This window comes from Lampetra fluviatilis, chromosome 11, assembly GCF_964198595.1.
Source record: "Lampetra fluviatilis chromosome 11, kcLamFluv1.1, whole genome shotgun sequence".
NCBI lineage: Eukaryota > Metazoa > Chordata > Hyperoartia > Petromyzontiformes > Petromyzontidae > Lampetra > Lampetra fluviatilis.
The window spans coordinates 3,577,821-3,599,105 of record NC_136285.1 but is presented as its reverse complement, the minus strand read 5'-3'; the positions used below and the strand labels follow the sequence as shown (position 1 = coordinate 3,599,105).

The 21,285-nt window shown below is 44.9% G+C and overlaps 1 protein-coding gene across 1 annotated transcript; it reads left to right on the top strand.

Moving 5' to 3' along the window:
- Positions 1-3,406: 3,406 nt before the first annotated feature.
- Positions 3,407-20,656, top strand: ABT1 (activator of basal transcription 1). Its single transcript, XM_078860814.1, has 3 exons — positions 3,407-3,933; positions 17,619-17,797; positions 19,921-20,656. Exons 1-3 carry the CDS (start codon positions 3,666-3,668, stop codon positions 20,365-20,367), a joined length of 894 nt encoding a protein of 297 aa, XP_078716940.1. The 5' UTR covers positions 3,407-3,665; the 3' UTR covers positions 20,368-20,656.
- The last annotated feature ends 629 nt before the right edge of the window (positions 20,657-21,285 follow it).

The following is a 21,285-nucleotide window of genomic DNA, read 5'->3' as shown; positions in this document are numbered from 1 at the left end:
TTGTCTATCCAATGCTGCACGAGGCCTCCCTGCGCCATCGCCGTCCCTCACAGTCAGGCTGCTACCATCTGTCTCAGTCCTGCACATCAACTCATCCCATCGCTCCATCTCCGCAGGCGTCGGACTTTGGGACGCTTTCTTTCCATTGGCTGCCAAAGCCGTCAAGCAGTCTCGTCCATAGGCCATCGTCCATCCCTTCCGGCGATGTATCCTGCCCAAGCCAATTTACTTGTCGTAATCGTCAATGTGTTTGTCCCCTGATCTGTGTGTTCAGGCTATTACACAGACAATAACGTACACGTTGAACAAAGCGGCGCGCTGCGCAGAGTTCACGCAGATTTAAAAGTGTAAACATGAAACACGTTTGCCCTCTTCTGGGATATCTTGGTACAGAATGTTTTCATATACATTTCACTGACGCATACCAATTTCCCTTTGTCTCCCTTGTGAAAGAGATATACAGGGTGGTCCAGATGCCTTGTGACCCCATTTAAATCTGTAAAACGCAATATTTTTAAAATAAGGTTCATTTTCAAACAGAAATGAATATGCAAAGGGAAAAAAAAATTGGGAGTCACAAGACATTTGGACCAGCCTGTGTCCATCACTGTGTTGCCTCGAACTGTTATTTAGTATAGATATACTTATTAGATTCTTTGCTACCAGAGGCTCCACATCATTGATTTAACGTATATGCATCCTTATGTAACTACATACCGATTTTCACAAATTGGACGAAATGATAAGCGTGGAGCCGATGTCGTATATATCGTAATGGAATATCACGGCAATTATATTTTCATGTGAAACATCATTTGGTGATTCTGAGTGGCAGTGGTGCAAACATTTTTTATGAAATCACCACTCACAAAATATCTTGTTTTAAAGATGTCACGATTAACTTTGCATACTTGACAAATATTTACACAAATAAACAATTAAAAAATATTAGAATTTATGACCCACCCCAATTGAGCATCTATGAAAAAGAGCTCCATAGCTCATCGGATGTCTCCAGGATAAATAAAGATTCCGATTTTGATCTGAAAAGATTGTGATATATGAAATGTACATGCCTTGGCATTTCAAAGATATTTACATCTGATCTCAACCATTCGAACGAGGGCCCCCCCCCCCCCCAGTGGCACCTGTCCCTGTGCAGCGCAAAGTGACGACAAAGCGTATGGGCACAAACCCCAAACCGGTTCTGCACAAACCAAGGCAAATGGAAAAAAAACTCTCCGGCAATAAGCGGCGACTGTAGTCGCCCAGAACAGAGCCATGGGGACACATAGTGACTCCATGCCCGATTCACAAACATGAAGCATCATCAAAGCGATTTACCACTCCGCTCCTCCCGACGCAATCGTCTGGCTCAGCCACCTCAGTGCCAAATTACAGCTGTTTCTCAACAATCCCACAGGGTTGTCCAGATGTCTTGCGACCCCTAACATTTATTTCATTTGCTTTTTTTATTTCTGTTTTAAATGAACCTTACTTACAAAAGATATTTCGTTTTAAGAGAATTGAATGGCGGCCACATGGCATCTGGACCACACCTGTACCGCAGTGTTCATCACAACTTTTCGGAGGGGGGGGGGCTAGTTTCGTTGATAAGACATCGGTGTGAGGACCGCCACACATTTCAATCATTTGTTGGCTTTGACAGCACGAGGGGGTGTTGTCACGTGTTGTGGATTGTTGGGGGCCGCACTAAAGGCCACCAGGGGCCGCCAGCAGGCCTTGCAATCAAGAACACTACTCTATAATCTACCTGGTGCTCCAGATGTCTTGTGACCCCCAATTAATTGACCCCTAACATTGTTTTCCTTTGCATATTTATTTATGTCTTAAATAAACCTTGCTTTAAAAAGAAGATAACGTTTTAGAAAATGAAATGGGGGTTACAAGACAGCTAGTCCACCCTCTGTACATCAACATCAGCCACCCGAAGTAAAACCAGTCTGCAGGTGGGCATCAGTCTGCCAGCAGGTGGGCACCAATGGTGGCATTAAGCACAGAGCAGGTTGTGAGTGGGGGTTTTTTTTCCTACGGGCATGGCTTAAATTTCTCGCTGAATATTTTCGGGGTCGTCATTGTAAGGCTGGAGGAGGGAGCTGGAGCCATGGACCTGGACCTTGGTCGCAAGATTTATGTGTTACATAATGCTATTGTAGCAGTTGTAGTGGTAACTCTAAACTGAGTGCACCAATGCACTTTTAAATCTAGATTGAAAACTCATTTCTTCAGAACGGAATTTTGTGTTTAGTTTGTTGTCCTTCCCCCCCCACACCTCAGATTAGGACGATTTGGATACGTACGGTGCGAAAGAAGTTCAACATACATACATACACACATACATACAACACATCACCCAGCTCCTACAACATATAGCTGTACTCTCAAATAGCAAATAACTGGACAACACAACACTGGCATAAAAATGTTATATAGATACAATCGCCAACGTTCCTTCCTCATAGCCCATGAGCAGAGCTGGCGGTCCAGTGCTGCCATCTGCTGTTGTGAGTACCATCCATCTGTATTCCACTGCTGGATGACAGCCGTGTCCATCACCATCGTGGGAATTGTATCACCGTACTTCGCTCTGTTCGGCGCAGGGGACAGGTCCGGACAGGGGTCTGCAAACCAAAACAACAATAGGAGAAGTTTTTTTTTCTCAGATTCAGCAACAAACTCAATATTTAGAGGGCCGCAATGCGCGTGAATTAGGTCGGTCCAACCGTGACTGGGAATCAAACCCAGATAACTGTTTACAGTTTTATAGTGCAGGGTGCTAACCACTGTGTCACCACTTCCCACATGTGTTATAAGCAGTATAAACAGTTCACTGAGTTGAACATGTTTAATTATAATTAGTATGCTGTTTAATTGATTGATCAATTGATTGATTGTATAAACATTCTTCTTTTTTTGAAGTGGGTTTTCATTTAAGCCCTCGGGTTTCGAACCTATACATGCAAACCTTTGCTTCAACCTTTTTTTATTTGCTCCTTTTGTCTTTCGCTTGTTTTGTGTGTGCGTGCTAATACCCAATACAAACACACACACACGAGTCACACGAAGCAGTCCCTTTAAAGAGCCGCAGGTTAAACGACGACCCTGGGGTCCAGACGGCCACTCGCCACTCACGTGAACCTGGGGGGGCGGGGCCCGAGGGGTGGGCGGGGCCCGGGAGGTGAGCGGGGCCCGGGGGGTGGGGGGGGCGTTGCGGGGGGGGTTCCCAGCTCCATGAGCACGGCAGCCATCTTGGGTGAGGAAGTAGCACCGTGGCCATGGCCCTCGAGCTCCTCAACCCCCCTTCCTGCCTCCCCCCTCCCCTCACGTCCCCGCTTGATGACGTCACTGCCACGCCTCCGTGGGAGTCTCTCCCCCTACCCCCTCCTTACCCAAGATGGCGGCTTTCCCCTCCACGCGCTATTAAGGGAAGTCAAAGAGAGCGATGCACATTTAATTTGTTGAGATCGCACACTCGTTTCCGCAGCACCGCTTCGTCGTCGTCGTTGTTTTTGTTGCGTTTAGTTGTTTCGTCCTTTCCGCCCCGCGCCGGCGTCGCGCACCTCCTGCTGAGCACCGTTTGACCTCGCGGGGTCAAACGGTGCTCACCGAGTCCCCTCCCACCGTCACCCACACGTGGAGCTCCCATGGCCGAGGCGGAGGAGGCTGAGTCCAGGGAGAGCGGCCCGGTTGATGATGATGATGTTGGGGTTGATGATGTTGGGGTTGATGATGTTGGGGTTGATGGTGATGATGTTGGGGTCGATGATGATGGGGCAGGGCAGCCCTCGGCGAGGCCCGTGGTGCCCGGAGTCGTCTACCTGAGCCGCATCCCTCCCCGTCTGCGCGTCAAGCACGTGCGTCAGCTGCTGAGCCGCCACGGCGAGCTGGGACGAATATTCCTGCAGCCAGAGGGTACGAGGCACCCGCATCGTCATCATTGTCGTTATTAACGCCGAAACTCGCTCTCGTCGGTAACGTCAGCGCTTACAAGTTTAGTTTGGTAAACGTCCACAACGTCAACATTTCCACCGCCATGATTAAGACCATCGACATGTCTTTCATATCCGAAACATAATTACAACGTCGTAATGAACATCTTCACCAACAACATCTACATATCAACATAGTTGAATATAGCATAATTAACCTAATAATGCTGTACTGTATAACGTCAACAACTGGGAAAACAACAACCACTACCATAATTGTGTTACATCACTACTTCTGTACTATATATCATTACCATATCACCCATTCCACCATCAACAACCACCAATACCATCACACCACAACCACTTCTACAAATACGAGCACCACTACCATCACGTCCATCACTACAACCACCACCTCAACTACTTCCACCATCACTCCCATCACAACTACTTCCATCACGAATATTACCCCAACTACTTCCACCACCACTGTCATACAACCACTTCCATCACCACAACCACTTCCACCACGACTTCCATCATCACAACCACTTCCATATCCTTCCGGGGTCGATACAATGAGTATCAATTTATCTTCTTGGTTCTTTCGGTAAAGTCACGTAGAATGGAAATAATAAAATAATAAAAATAAAACATTAAATAATTCTCACTAGAGAGTATCAATTTGTCGAGAAGTCAACAATGGTCCTCTCAATAAACTCCCCACACCCCCGCCATAGGAATGTGGATATTCCACCACTGGTTCAGGACTGTAAACAAGTGGTCAACATGGGTATCTTTTGAGCAATAAATTACAGACTTGTCTTACCTTCATGGAGAAACAACCGCGATGTTTCCTCCTTACACAACAGTCTCTGGGTTGCTTGTCGTACAAAATATAAAAAAAACTAAATTGCAAAACTATACAGCACAGTGCCTTAAACGCAAATCGTTGTCTTCCAACGTTTTCCTGGTCAAAAGAGTCACTTGTAAAAGGGCATGGATTTTTACCGGCACTCACGTCCTCAGCTCAAGAGCATCGTTGCACTAGCAAGTGTTTAGTCAGCAGGTGGCTCCAAAATACAGGCTAATGCTCGATATGGCATCGTAAAATACTATTCATTAAGCCAGTGTTTAAATTTCCAATGATTCAAGGCTAACATTTTCCCGATAATTTACACATTCTGTCCACAAACTACATGCTCCTTTTCTTTCTATTAATCTTCATTTCCAATTAATGCAGTTAATCCATCACAAGATCCTGTGTGGTGGGTAAAGTGTCGGTAACCCTGAGCACTTCCAAGACGTCTGGCCAGAGTGGAAGAGTAGGCAGAATACTTTCATAGAGGGGCTCTCTAGAGCTCGCTATGGCGGTGACATGAGCAAGACATGTCATGGGGGTTACAGTGGCGAGATGTTAACTACGTCGCCTGGTATGTAGAAGTTCATGGGTTCGATCCAGACCCTGACACCTATATATTTGGAGTTTGCATTTTCTCTCTCCCTATGGTCGCATGGATTTTTCCCCAGGCCCTCCAGGATTTTCCTCCACATTTAGAGTCAACCAACATGCGTTTTGAGTATTTGGCTGCTATAAATATCCACGATAAGCCACTAAGTTGAACTACTATTTTTGGCCAGGTCGCTTCTGGAAAATTGCTATAGAGTTCAGTGGGCCTTATCTGGTAAAATTAAAAAAGATATTTTTAGTTCTTATGTTACTGTTCACCTTGTGAGTGCAGTACAGTAAGGGAATTCAGCAGTGGTCATTAGGATAGATGGGAGCCTGGCATGGGGATGTCAAATTTTCCCTGCTGCTTTGAGAAGGGAGATCTTCAATTTTATGTTTTTGATTGTAAAATGGTTTTCATCTCCTTCGGTGGAAATTCCAAGTCAACCCTCAGCAAGGATTTTAACACTTAACCTTCCATTTCCCATCAGTGTCACCATGGTTACGCTGATATTTATTGATTTAACCCAAGTCGCCTTTGCAAAAAAGGCAATGATTCAAGTGTGTAAATGGGTGTCTTTCAACTCCGGGTTCAATAATAATGCATGTGAGCCATAATTTTGGCAGGTGTTGCGAAACGCATTTCCCCCGCTTTCCTATTATCAGTGCTCCCGATATACTCCTGATTCAATCTGTGGATCTTCCTATTGTTCGCGTTCAAGCACATATGATAGGAGTAACTGGAAAGTGGCAGCACATTCACCGTATTATCCATGCTTATCCCCAGATAAGGCACCCAGAGGTGGTTTCGTGGAAGAACTGCATCCTTCCTGTCTGTCAGCCATGCTGTTGTACTAACCACAGACATTGCCTACTACTCTTGTTATCCATGGAAGCTGTAGAATCCATGAAAGCTTCTATGATCTGTGGTCATATTCTTCCTATTGTCTGCAATTATGCACTTGTTTGTGTCATCCCACACCTCCTATTGACACGGTTGGCTACGTATGGTGTGAAAGAAGTTCAACATACATCCTGCTATATTTGGAACGTTTTACCGTTTGCAATATTTTGTGGATAAGTGGAATAGCTCGAAAAATCTGATTATCCCAACGACAAAAATATCACTAAGTGGCATAAACTCGCGCATGACATCATCGACAGTAATATTAGTGATGTTTATCTCACGTGTCTTCCAAGTCTCCATTGTATATTGCACTTTGAAGTGCCAATGGACCCTCAATTAAGGTCATGACACTATTTCTGTATAAACTCACGGTTTAATTTAAATGACTAGTATATATACAAAATTACCATATGTATTTTAATTGTGATGCTGTATATTTCTAAACGCATTACTATCTTTGTAACGCTTTCTAACTAAAGTTAAATGCTTATTTAAGCTTTAAACTAGACTATTTTTATTTTACCAGGTAAGGCCCACTTTAGCTGTTTAGATCTTTTTGAGAAGTGACCTGGCCACAAATGATAGCTCAACTAAGTGGCTTATCACGTGGAAATATATATAGCAGCCAAATACTGTTAGGAACCTCCTGGTTACACCAGCCCACAGGGGATTATTGTGTCCGTCCGTAGTGCAGGGAGCGGCTGGATGGGGTGGGGTGGGGAGGGGCTGGGTGGGGAGGGGCTGGTGGGGGGGGGCTGGTAGGGAGGGTGGGGCTGGGTGGGGGGTGGGGCTGGGTGACGGGGTGGTCACCCCGTGGTGCCCTTATAAAACTCAACATTTAACCTACTCAGGCCGGCTTGTGCCCGCCCTCACAGTCGGGCATATTTGCGGAATACACCACGCTGCCGTTGACCCTGGCCATTGACCGAGCAACCCAACGTTCCTACCAGCTCCAGCTCCCTCCGCAGGAATGTGTTACCTTGAACACATGTTGATTCTAAATGTGGAGGGAAAATCTACACGACCACAGTGAGAACGTGCAAACTCCAAATATACAGGTATCGGGGTCGGGATCGAACCCACAACCCCCTTTATACTAGGCGAGGTAGTTAACATCTTGCCACTGTGGCGTGTATCTGAGGATCACGATAACTCCCGTAGAGACGATCCGATATGAACTTTTTACATGTTGCTGTTATGGATTTTACATGTAGATAATGTGGCAAATGTATCAAAGCGTTGACCAAAAACTCTCAGTAAATTACATTGGCCAATTAACCCTTTGAGATGACATCACACAATCTGGCTGATGATGAGTGATTTGGGCTTACCCCAGTCTTCACTGACATTGCCTTACCGGGGTAGGCATGGGGACCTGGGAGGTAAGCCACGCGAGATGGGCTTTGTCCAATTGTCATTAGGCCATTTACGTATAAAACTAATAACTTAATTATAAACGAGATGACGTCATCACAAGTGACGTGATGGGGTAATGCATGAATGATTAGCTTGGCCACTTAAGTAAAAATAAATACTTCTGGGAGAAATAGACGTTGAACGTTGTTACGGAATCCATTCGAATGCACGGTTTTTCTTGTTCGTACCGTTCAATGTATTAATAATTAATGACTGCAGTGTCCTTGCGTGCATCCCACTCTGCCCTTTATTCCCGCTGTCCACTCCACTCAGTTTGTTTTCTGACCACCGCTGTGGAGGACCGCTTTTGTACCCTTGTATTATTAACAAGAGAAGAGTTCGTAACACAACACCTGTTGCAGCTAGTGCGCACATAATACAACACACGAGCTGGCATTCATTCACAGTGAAGTGGTCATGATGTCAACACGACTTCCCGTGATACTCGGTTATCCCCCCCCCCTCCAGAGAAACGCGGAGGTCAGGATTACGTTTAGAACTCTGTAGGTACACTTAGCGATGATTATATCTAAGGAACGAAATGCCGATCTGAAAGAGTATTTGTTTGAATGGTACATTCAGAAAGGTGAAGATGCTACTCTGTACTCAATTTAATAGAATCGTCTAGCTGTTTGTGAGTTCACTTTCCAACACACCGGTGTGCAACGAATTGGCACGTTTTTTGATGTGACAAACCTTACTAATTGGCCATGTCTTATGGTGGTGGGTTTAACGACACATTTATATTTACACGATCGAACCCAAAAAAAACTCTTATGGATTATATTGGTCACGAAAGCGTACGTGTTAAACTGAACAAAAATCCATTGTTCTGCTGCACATATATGTATCCATGTCTGTTCCCCGTCTTCACCCAACTGCATTGGCCAGCGTGGTGAGGTATGGTCAAATAATCCTCACGACCCACACAAGTTTGAGGAGCCCCTGATCCAACAGTTGATCAGCAAAAGAGACTTGTGTATGTTGAATTTCCTTCGCACCATACGTTGCCAACCGTGCTCATCGGAGATGCGCGAGGGAGGGACAACAGACTGAAGTATACATAAAGAGTTTTCAATTTAGATTTAAAGGTACACAGGCTTTTAATGAAGGAAGAGTGTTCCAGACAGTAGCAGAGGCACAGCTAAAAGCACGCGATGCCATGACCGTCTCCGAGTGGCTAAAAGCCGCTGCGAGGATGAACGGAGTGGGCGTGATGGTCTGTTCTCCTTGACGAGCCCGGCAAGGCATTGTGGTGCGTTTGTAGTGAGCACTTTGTGTAATAAGTTGCGCCCTTGTAATGTGTTCATGTATAGATTTTATGACCAAATGGCACATAAAAGCGTGATGTTTTTTTTTAGAGTGCACATATTCTCAAATTACAACCGCTCCACTATGCAACTAAGTGAAAGTATGGTCTACACAACTCTCGGGCTTGATACAAGTGTTGTGGCTGAACACCAGGAAATCACAGGAAATACTTCATTGCTCAAATGGCTAGGGTAACTGCAGGATGTATCATATAAACCACCCATTGTCCCATCTTGCTGCGTTTTATCCACCCCAATGCTCTACCATTTTTTGAGAGCCTTGTTCAACTTCAGCTGGAGCTGGAAGGCAGCCGCCACCGGCCATCCAATACCGCCTTGCATGAGAATCCTCCATGGAGGACGATTCTCAACCACTGGTACGAGCCATCAACAAGTCTGCTCCGCTTCAATTCCCGTACCACATGAGTCCATCTATTCTCCAGTCTGTGCCCCACCCATTTATCATCCTCTGTTCATCCAAACTAGCTTATTGGACGTGCAGTGGCTGCATTTGGATGACAGTGCATATAGAATAGACTTTCTGATCCACTCCATCTTATGCATGGTTTGCTGCAAAGAGTCAGTTTCAGGCCTTTTATTCAGAAATTGTCACCTGCATTTTCACTTTAATATGGATGGATAACAAATCATCTCTTCAATGGAAAAGGAGGACTGTTTTCTTTTCACCACAAAATCGAAGCTTGTATATTTGAAGTCCATGAAATGATGTTGCGAAATTTCTATTAACCATAATAGAGGTTCTTTGGGTTAGATCGTGTAAATATATAAATGTGTCGTTTACGCAACCTAACCCAAAAAACCTCTATTATGGATATTGGTCACGAAAGCCTACGTGTTAAACACATCTCTATTAAGTTGAACTCTTGAGACTTTACCCTCCTAATTGTGAAGTGTATCATGGTATCAAAAATAAACCTTGAAAAGTGGGCCGACTACATTCATGGCCATTGTGCTGGTCACCTGAAACTATTCTCTCACAACCTCGAGTGTGATAGTAAACAACGTTCTCCTGCTCAAAACATTTCTGAGATTCGTTCCGAATCACTGTAATTCGCATGAGTAAAATTGCCCACAGCTTATGCCTTCATATTAATTTTACAAAAAATACTCAATGCATTTGTTATGTCTTGTGGTAGCCCAATGCACACAATTTTTCATGGATTTCTCAGATTAATTTCTCACACTGCCACTGTTTCAAAATGCATCTGCCCCACCAGGTTGCAGAGTAACGCACTCATGAACACATCACGCCAGTTCTGCAGCAGTTGCGTCACCTTTCAGTGAAAGTCATCATTAGCCATGGTCAATCCGCTGCTGGACGAAGACCTCCCCAATCCACCACGACCTCATGATTGCAACGATCCACCCAGCACCCACGCACGAGCCGATTTCATCGCTCCATCTCCTCCGTGGACATTCCTCGCAGATGTGTTCTGTTCCTTGGCTGACGAACCTTCATTATTCTCGATGATCTCACCGTAATGGTGTTAGAAGGACTTGATGAAGAAGGCTGCAAAGTGACCCTCAGGATAAATATTTTCAAAACAAAGGTCTTGAACAACAGCAAGTTTGCTAATCAATTGTTCGGAGAGGACACGACGCGTATCTTCGATGGCAAATTGAACGTGGGCTCAAGTAAAAATAATAGAATTCAGCAGAATTACCAATTTTCAGTTGTTGATGCTGTGTTTAACTACCATCTTACATATCTAACTGTACTCGGTCAGATTGGTCAGTGCAAGTTGACCAAACATCCAAATATACTAAATTATATATTTTTTATTTTACCAGGTAAGACCCACTGAGATTTCTATCTATTTTTCAGAAGCAACCTGGTCACAAATTATAGCCCAATGGAGTGTCTTATGTGGAAATGTATAGCAGCCAAATATTCTAAACACATGTTTATAAATGTGGAGGGAAAAACCGGAGGACCCAGATAAAAATTAATGCAACCACGAGGATAACATACAAACTCCAAATATACAGGCATCATGGTTGGGATAGAACGCACGACCTCTATATAACGGATCCCAGAGCTTGGACAATTGGTGCCCATGCTTGTCTGCTGTCTCCCACGCCTCCTGAAACATTCTCTTTCGCACCAAGGGGGTAAACAAAAACTGCGCATTACAGTTTCTACATCACAATTAAATCTTGACTTAAAGCTTTCGTGACTGCAGGAATTCATATTCTTTGGGTATTTCGGTAAAGTCACGTAGATAGAAAAAAGTAATCAAAATAATAACATCACGACGTTTCGATCACAACACAAACAATCGCCTTAAGGTGAAACAAGAGGGGGAATTCTGCCGAGGCAGGCTGTTTATAAGGGTTAGAGATCGGCGGGGCAGCTAATGTTAATGTAGGAGAGGTCTCAGTAACCTGCAGTAGGTCTACACCAATCAAAGAGCTGTTTACAAATGGTTTAAAGATGGGCGGGGCAGCTAATGTGGGGGAGGTGCTACGGAGCTGTGGGGGTGGCCATTGTATTGTGAGAGATTAGCATGTCAATGTAAGAAATTCGAAGCTCGGCGAGAGCTCGGATAACGCAATGGCCACATGGAGGTAGAAAAGAATGGCAAGCTGCCATTTACTAACACGGCTAACGGTGGCTGTGTTAGTGAATGTGGCTGTGGGGGTGGCCATTGTATTTTGAGAGATTAGCATGTCAATGTAAGACAGCGCAGATGCCACATGGAGGTGGAAAAGAATGGCAAGCCGCCATTTACTAACATTCAACACAAGACATAAAATTCGTGATTTGATCCCTTCTGTGAAGGATGCGATCCCCGGGATGCAATACCCTTGTGTCTACAAACTAAGCTGTCTGCGGCAGCAGTTACATTGGGGAAACTAAGCGACATGTCTCGGACCGGGTCCTTGAACATAAGGCAGATCTGAAACAGTAGAACCAATACCTCAGCCGTGGCTGATCATTATGTTAATGCTGTGGGCACACACAACATTTATTTTGCCAAGACGAAGGTACTCTGCAAACCCACTGGCTATTAACAAAGATTTGTTCATGAAGCCATCCAGATATATAAACACGGACACAATTTCAACCGAGAAGATGGGTACAAACTGAGCAATCATTGGAAGGACGTTATTATCCAGTTTAGGTCATAACTGGCTGTGATGTTCCTATCCTACCTAGCAGTTATTTTAGACTCTCTGAGTTACATTCACTAACACAGCTACCTTTAGCTGTGTTAGTAAATGGCGGCTTGCCATTCTTTTCCACCTCCATGTGGCCACTGCACTGTCTTACATTGACATGTTAATCTCTCTCAATACAATGCCCACCCCCCACAGCCACATTCACTAACACAGCCACCATTAGCCGTGCTTGTAAATGGCGGCTTGCCATTCTTTTCCACCTCCATGTGGCCATTGCGCTGTCCGAGCTCTCACTGAGCTTCAAATTTCTTACATTGACATGCTAATCTCTCACAATACAATGGCCACCCCCCACAGCTCGTAGTACCTCCCCCACATTGGCATTAGCTGCCCCGCCCATCTCTAAACCATTTGTAAACAGCTCTTTGATTGGTGTAGGCCTAATGCAGGTTATGGAGACCTCTCCCACATTAACATTTGCTGCCCCGCCCATCTCTAAACCATTTGTAAACAGCCTGCCTCGGCAGATTTACCCCTCTTTTTAAATCCTTTATATTACGTTCGCTTGCTTGCTTGCGTGCTTGCATGCTTGCGTGCTTGCTTGCTTGCTTACGACCGTGCAAATCTTTCGGTCGTTTTTTAACCCACTTCCCGTGATCCAATCGAGCTGACATTTTCCACACAGACTCGTTGTGCGAGACAATTAATGTTCGTGAAAAAAAAATCCCAAAATTGTACACTTTTTAGGCAAAAAAAATGTATTTTACATTTATTCAAATAGAACTCATTCATGGCTTTGGCTGAACGTCACAGTATAAGAGCCCAGAGCGTAACCCCTCCACAGGCCGTGGCGGAGTAGCGCAGTTGGTAGCGCCCTCGCTTCCCATGCCAAAGGTCGCGGGATCGATCCCCGCGTCCTCCACAGGCGAATATATTTTTAAATCCTTTATATTAAGTTCGCTGCCACGCATATAAAGGATTTATAGTGAAAAACTTTGTTTTTACGAGTTATACTTTTTTCACCTGAAGACGATTGCTTGTTTTGCGATCGAAACGTCGTGATATTATTATTTTGACTAACTTTACTACCCGGCTTCACCCTAGACTTGGATTCTTGTCTTGGATTAATACACGGCCTACGCGGAGGGTTGGGGGGTGGTGTGTGACGTCAGCAGGCACACTGCGTAACGCTGCTGCATGCGGGTGACATCATAGATGTTACGTCACCGATCGCTTGCAGTGCAAAATATATCTGCCACCACCGCACCCCCCACCCCCCCCAAATACAAAAGTATTTTTATACGTTTTGCATTGTGTACAGTCTGGAAGCTACCCACATGCCAAATTTTATGTTTGTTGCATGTTGGAAAGTATGCTAAACATTTCGAACAGACACTTATATTCACAAATTTCCCTTTTATATATATAGATTATTTTTTCTATGTATGTGGCTTTACCGAAAGACCCAAAGAATATACATCACAATTGTTCAGCACCATAAAAAGCAACAGACTAATCGCCTGTGCCATCTGGCTGGCAACGTGACACAACATTTATCAAATTACCTCCAGCATGATAAACCATCTCTGATTACAACTTGGTTCCTGCAAATCTATTTATAGTTATAAAGCAAGACTCGTAACGTTGCGTTGCTCTTCGTAAGGAAATGAGAGTGAGAGTGCCGTATGAGAGAATTGTTTTAGGCGTCGTGTTGAACGCAGCACGTGAGTGTGCATGACAGCATTTGATAAGTGTGGAAGGTGTGTCGAGCGTGTTTTTTTTTTATGAAAGTCGACGTATGGACGCGATTCGTTATCGTGACCCACCCTTCACAAGCATGCTCTGACCAGTGTGCTGAATTAAGGTCAAACGACCCCCATGACCGACACGGCTCAGGGAGACCTTCATCCAGCAGTGAATTGATTATGGGCTGTAGTTAACTCATTACAAATGATAACATTATGACCCGGCCAAACACAACATACCCTTAAGTGGAAGCCCACTTGTGGGGCTCGCACCAGGGCTTTCGGGTATTGGAGCTTCTCGTGCAATCCCATCTGGATGAAACCGAGATGAGTGGATTCATCGTGCAGAAGGCTCATCGACAGGAGTTAAAGGGACAGACCCAGGTGTTAGGAGCCTTATCCGTAGGCGTTGTTTCCACAAAACATGCAGAACGTACAAAATAATTGAACTCATCTCAGGGCTTTGAAGCTGTGTCTTTGAACTGTGCGAACATGTTCTCACTTGCAAAACGTGGACCCCACTTTCAAGAGAAAACTACGTATGACCCACACCTTTGAAGCCAAAACGTTAATACTGTACCATCCAGAAGCTGACCTGGTTAACCTGTGTGAGAATCACACACAGACGAAGATGCTGCTTTGAGTCTGGGGGGAGGTGCTATTGATGAGTGCTTGTTGAGACGACTCGCAGCATACAAGGGGGTGGTGATATTGACCGCACTGCCCCACGTACTTGGACTCAGTTGACCTCGGGAAGTTTAAATAACACCCGTTTCATAATATATTTTTTACTCATAATAATTCTCACTTTGTTACTTTACAATGTATTTAATTAATATAAAGCTGTGCCACATGCCTCGCTGCTCATCATCTTGCAGCAGTGAATACAAGCAAAAATAGGACATCAATAGCTCTACTCTTTGGTTCTTTCGGTAAAGTCACATAGGTAGAAATATTTTATTTTATTTTCTACCTACGTGACTTTACCGAAAGAACCATAGAATATGGATTCCTGCAGTCACGAAAGCTTCAAATCAAGATAAATAGCTCTGTAAGCTATTATATCTCTGTAACCTATTGTATCTCTGTAAGCTATTGTGCTAATTAATGCAATAACTCAACACGACAAGTTGTTTCGATTCGCAAACAAGTGTGGGGCAGTGCCCATTTCTGTTGGAGGTCCTAAAACAGTGGTAGAAATTCACATTTTTTGATGGAGTTTCAAGTCTCCCCAACGGACAGCTGGTGTTGACTTAACACGTAGGGTTTCGCGACCAATATCATCCATAATATAGGGTTTTTTTAATGTTAGATCGCGAAAATATAAATGTGTTATTTAACCCGCCTACACCCGACACAGCCATTTAGTAAGGTTTGTCATTGTACAAGCATAATATATGTTGATAACCATATGAATAACCCAACCGCCAATGGATACCCATTGTCATTTATATGCATTCTTTATCCCCCCCCCTTGGCACAAAAAGGCCTCAAGTGACGTCATCACATCTACCCCTCTATTTAAGGAACGAAACGAGGATTTATCCACAAATATGGCTGTCGCCTGATGAAGCTAGTTGTAATTACTGGTGAAACGTCGTACTCAGATTGTAAATGTTGTGGATTTGCTCTCCGACACACCGGTGTGCTGTACTAGTAACGAATTTGCATATTATGTTTACGTGACAAACCTTACTAATTGGCTGTGTCAGATGGTGGTGGGATTAACGACACATTTATATTTACGCGATCTAACCCAAAAAAAAACCCTATATTATGGATGGTGTTGACTTACAGCAAATTGACTACTGTTTTGGCAAACTCAGAGGCATCACTGTCTGTGTTGCCGTGATAAATTTTTGAACATGCCACCTTCCAATTCTTAAGTTTAGCAGTCTGAATCTTGACTTAAAGCTTTCGTGACTGCAGGAATTCATACTCTTTGGATCTTTCGGTAAAGTTACGTAGATAGAAAAATAATAAATCGTCTTCAGGGGAAAAAATTAGCACTTTGCCACAGCACCACCTAGTTGATTTACTGATTTGTTCGTGAAAATTAAACATCAGAAGTGAAAATTAAACATCAGAAGTGCTTGTCAATATGCCATATGCCAGCTAAATATGGATCCATTGGTTGTAGAACAGTGGGGTGTGAAGCACTTTGTAAACGTAAAATGTATTATCCTGCCAACAAAAACCTGTGGATCTTCTTAACGGAGGTGAATCATTAAGAGACGTGTGTGCGTCTTGGTTTTTAGCAAAATGTTTGAAGACGTCTCTACAAAGGTGTTTTCGCAGTGACAAATTGAACTAATTGCAGGACTTGGCCAGCTTTGGATGGTTTTCAAATGGAAATTGAGCTGTGTGCCAATTGGCATGCACACACCAGGGCTTTGACTGTCACTTGTCTACAACGTACATCTGTGAGCTTTGTGAGAAGCATTTCAAAGGGAGTTTCAGCTGCATGTCAAGCTTATACCTGCATCCTGCAAAGTCACACTCTCCCTGCTCAAACCTGCATCTAGCAGTGCTCGTCTTCATTGGTGGCCCGTAGCCAACGGGAATGAATTCCACATTTTAATGGCAAGGACAATTCTCTCTACAGCACAATGTTAACTTTCCACACTGTGGTACTTGTTTTATCTACTGCAGAGGGAAATATTGGTTGAACTCCTGATCTCCAAAATGTGTGAGTCAAGTACCCTGCCAGTACCGCTGCCTGGCTGAAAACCTGGGTTTTGTTGGTGGTAATTAAATGTTAAGTTATAACCACGTGTGTGGTTGTATTTGTCTTCATCAGTGTATAAACCGTTGTTTGTATCTGCATAGTTATATCGGTTTTTTGTTCCTATTCCGGGATGTCTTGCGACAGCAGAGCTATGCATCACGGGTTATACTTGAGCTGGTGCAGCTGAATTCTGCTTGGGTTTAGTTGCAGGCAACCACCCTCAATTAAAACAGGTTCCCAAGTATCGTCAGTTGATGGTCTCCACCTGATCATCCATTCTGCCTGGCATTGCACTGAATACTAAAATATACAATTATGACTTATTTCACCTTGAGAGTGTATTGGAATGCCTTGTAGTAATGAGTAAGGCATACTGAATTTAATTAGGTGCAGATGTGTCTCGCTTAATGAAGCCGCGTTATAATAGACATGTTTCACGTTGTGCGAAAAGTGTTCTCGAGTGAAAGAACAGTGTTATAGCGAAAATGCGTTACGAGGACTTGCCGTGTAGGACAACTCTTTGGTCCCCAGCCCTGGTTATAAATTGTCGCCTTCCATTTGTGAACTACGTGCTATATTCTCACAGCCGGCCTGCTTGACTCTGCATTACACTGCTGGCATGAGTCTCCACTCGAGGAAGCTCCAGAGAGCCATTCTAGAGGATATTTTGGCCTACTCTTACATGCTGGCCATATGTCTGGGTTTACCCATACTTCACCCCACGACACACAACCTTGCCAATCAGTTTAACTGTAGCATGTACCAATTTATACTAAAAATAACTCCTCCGGCTATCACAGTTGGCTATGTATGGTGTGAAAGAAATTCCACATACAGACCGAATCGAACCAGCAAGTCCAGTGTGCAAGCCGTTACGCCAAGGCAGCGTCCCTGGAAAAATGGGCATATAGAAAGAACCTTGACTGTTATTCCCTCCCCGACTCTCCGCCGCCCCCTCACCCCAGACAAACACACGAGGAAGGTGCGGAAGAAGATATCGCGCTCCAACGCGCGCAGCTACACGGAGGGCTGGGTGGAGTTCGTGGACAAGAAGAAAGCCAAGCTCGCGGCCATCATGCTCAACAACAACCGCATCACGACGCGCAAGCGCAGCCGCTTCTACGACGACCTGTGGAGCCTTAAGGTGTGGCGATGGCCGTAACGAGACACGGGTAGAGTGGGAGGCATTGCAAGGGGGGGAAAGAGGAGGGGTCCGAGATAGTGCTGGATATGTGATGCGTAGTTAAAGGCAGTCCCGGATGAAACCTGTTCGTCCTGCAGGCCATGTTCATGGCCATTTCCCGTCTGCGGAGACATTGTAGCATAGGAGAATAGGAACCGTTCTGAACAGTGCTGGTGTATACGTTTGGTGGTCCGAGAAGTTCCCAAATGGCGTACCGTCATATACTGGCACGTTTAGGCCACTGTTTGAAGGTAAATTGATTTCAAGGATTACCAAAAATCATACGACAGATTTTTATTGCAGCAGTTGAACTTCCTTGCTTGTTAACTGAAAAACGTTTAAATCTGAAAAACCCAGAAATTTGTAGGAACCTATTCTTACCATACTTGACTCCCATTGACTTCCACATTTTTCATTACTGAATCAATTGTGGTTTGTGCAGATTTTTTGTTACAATGAAGTACTGTGTTTTGTGAATGAGTGGATTTAGGAGCAAGGTTAATTAATTCAATTGTTATTAAAGGGGTGCGACGGTGGTGAGATGTTAACTCCTTTGCCTGGTATACAGGAGGTCGTGAGTTCGATCCCAACCCTGACGCCTGTATATTTTAAGTTTGCATGTTCTCCCCATGGTCGCGTGGATTTTTCTCCGGGTTCTCCGTTTTTTCCCTCCACATTTACAAACATACTGTTAGACTATTAGGCTGCTATACATGTCCTTGTTAAAGGCCACTTCATTGAGCTATAATTTGTGGCCAGTCTCTATATAGCTCAGTGGGCCTGACCAGGTAAAATAAATGAGTTCAGTTTAGTAATAGTTTAAATCGTTATTTTTAGAATGAATCAAAGCCTTTGGACAATCAGAGTGCAAGTGCATTGCATAAAATAATATAAATGTGTCAAGTTATGTCATTGCTCTCTTTGTTGTGCCGCTGGAATTATTGGTTACTTGTAGCACAGACAAAGCATGGGGAAACGAGACAAGACAAGAGGGAAACAGTCACTGCCTGGGAACAATGGAACACATCACGGGGCATTCTGGGACAGCACTCAGGGGTGTAGATGGTGGCAGTGGGGAAGTAGGCAGGGACAGGAACACTGTCTAAGGAGACACTGCAGGTGGTATGAGGGACACGACAGACAGGAATACTAAGGGGGCTGACATGGCTGTCCTGCAGTTAAATCCAGGAAAACTACAGAGGTACATTTCCGCAGTACTGAGGGATGTAGGTATGCTGGTGACCGGTAGCAGATGGAGGAAGGTGTGGACAGGAACAATAGCAGGAATAGATTGTGCCACACTTCCGGAGCAGGTACATAAATTGCAGGGGGAGATACAGACAGGACACAGATAAACTAGGACAGCACTGAGAGACGTAGCAATTCAGATTCTAGCAGTGGGAAGTGGGTGGGTACAGGAACACGATTGGGACACATTGGTGGCAGAGGGAGACAATGAAGGGGGAAGCAGAGACTTTTTAAAGAGGGATTACCATACATGACTGAATGCACGAGAGGGAACATTACATGGGGAGACGGACGCTAGGGGGAGACGACTGCAGGAGGAGACGGGGACACTGAGACACAAAGAGCTGAAGGTTAAGAGGGAGAGAAGTTTGCATGGAGCGCAATGAGACATTAAGAGATAGCAACACTGCAAGTGAAGCAGACAGCACTGCTCGAGAGAAGTACGAGGGGGGATGCTGGTGAACCCAGAGACACTTTAGGAGGAGATCAGGACACAGGGACAATGCATGGGAATAGAGAAGGACATGGACACCGCATCCAGAGAAACAGAGAAACTGCATACAGAGATGAGGAGACACAATTGGACATGGAGACCCTGTCGAGGAGGACTGGGACACTACCAGGGGTCGCGGTGGCAAGGCATCGTAGACACAAACGCTCCACCCCACGTCAAGCCCCTCCTGCTCTCTCCACGTCACCCGTTGTTGAGTGTTCAATTTTTCTAAATTAAAAACTAATTTCTTTTGAATTGCTTTTTGTGTTTAGCTAGCACGGTGGACTACGTATGGTGCGAAATAAGTTTAACATACATACCCTCTCTCTCATCTCGCCCGCAGTATCTGCACCGCTTCCGCTGGGCGCACCTGAGCGAGCGGCTGGCGTACGAGCGCACGGTGCGCAACCAGCGTCTGCGCACGGAGATCGCGCAGGCCAAGAAGGAGACGGGCTTCTATGTCGCCAACGTGGAGCGCAGCGCCACGCTCGGGCGCCTAGCCGAGCGACGCAAGAAGCAGGCCGCCACCGCCGCCGCTCGAGACGGTGGGGCAACCGCGGGGCAGGCCGCGGGGGAGGTTGAGGAGGAACCCATGTGGGGCTTCCGGCAGCGCAGGACGGAGGGGGAGATCCAGGAGCAAAAGAAAAAGAGGGCGGCCGTGGCTGCGACGGCCTCCTCCAAGAAGGTCCAACGCTCCAAGCAGAAAGCGAGCAGAATCGCGCAGGAGAGCAAGTCCAACCGCGAGCTTCTCGCCAAGATCTTTCAGGGCTCGGTCGATGGGCAGAGCTGAGCCCATGGCTGAGAAGCAGAACTCTTTGTTTAAGTTGTGTGTGTTCAATTTACCAGTTACATTTTCGAATAAATTACCATTTTAGTACAATGTGTGAACCCATTGTTGAGTCGCCTGTCTCACTTGAAATATCTTCATTCAGACATACGCCATAACGTTAGTTTTCTTTTGTCTGCCATATTATTCTACCTGTTAATTCCCTCTAAAATGATGAAAGAAACAACGGAGATGGAATGAAACAACTTTCTATCAACCAGTAAAAATGTACTATTGGAAATGAGCTTAACTGAGTTGGGCTCAACAAAATAATTGTTGGAGGGATACGACTGTAAACTTCAATAGAACGTCCTGAGCCATGGTGAGTCCAGGGTGTTAGTATACATACTTACGTTAAACCTGGTTGTTGTAGGTCATCACCGATACACACTCCAACTAGGTAACCTTTAAAATCCGTCCTGTGTCGGGCACTTAAGGAACAACTCATAAAAAATTCTTGCCAGCGTGGGACTTTTCCCCCTCCCCCCGCCTCTGAGGTAAGCCCCTCAACCCTAAGCTTAGTGGGACCATAATACGGGGCAGTGCCGTGGGCCATTTGTTTGGGAGAATTTCGCGGTTTGAATTCGACGACCCGCCCTGCTTCGTGTTGCAGGTGTATTCACCATGCGCTACATAGTGGACGTGAATTAATCTGGCGGTGATGTCATTCGAACAATTGGGACACTGCGCCTGCGTCATGGTGCAAATTTGCCAAGAATGTTCTCGTTTTTAATTTGGGTTCTGAAAAATCCCAAGCTGTCGACTACTTGAGAATGTCTTTATTGACCACTTTACAGTGATCGATTGCGTATTGATAATTTAGCTGCAGACTTTACCAAGAAAACATATCGCGATGACACTTATTCGTCTTGTAAAAAGAAA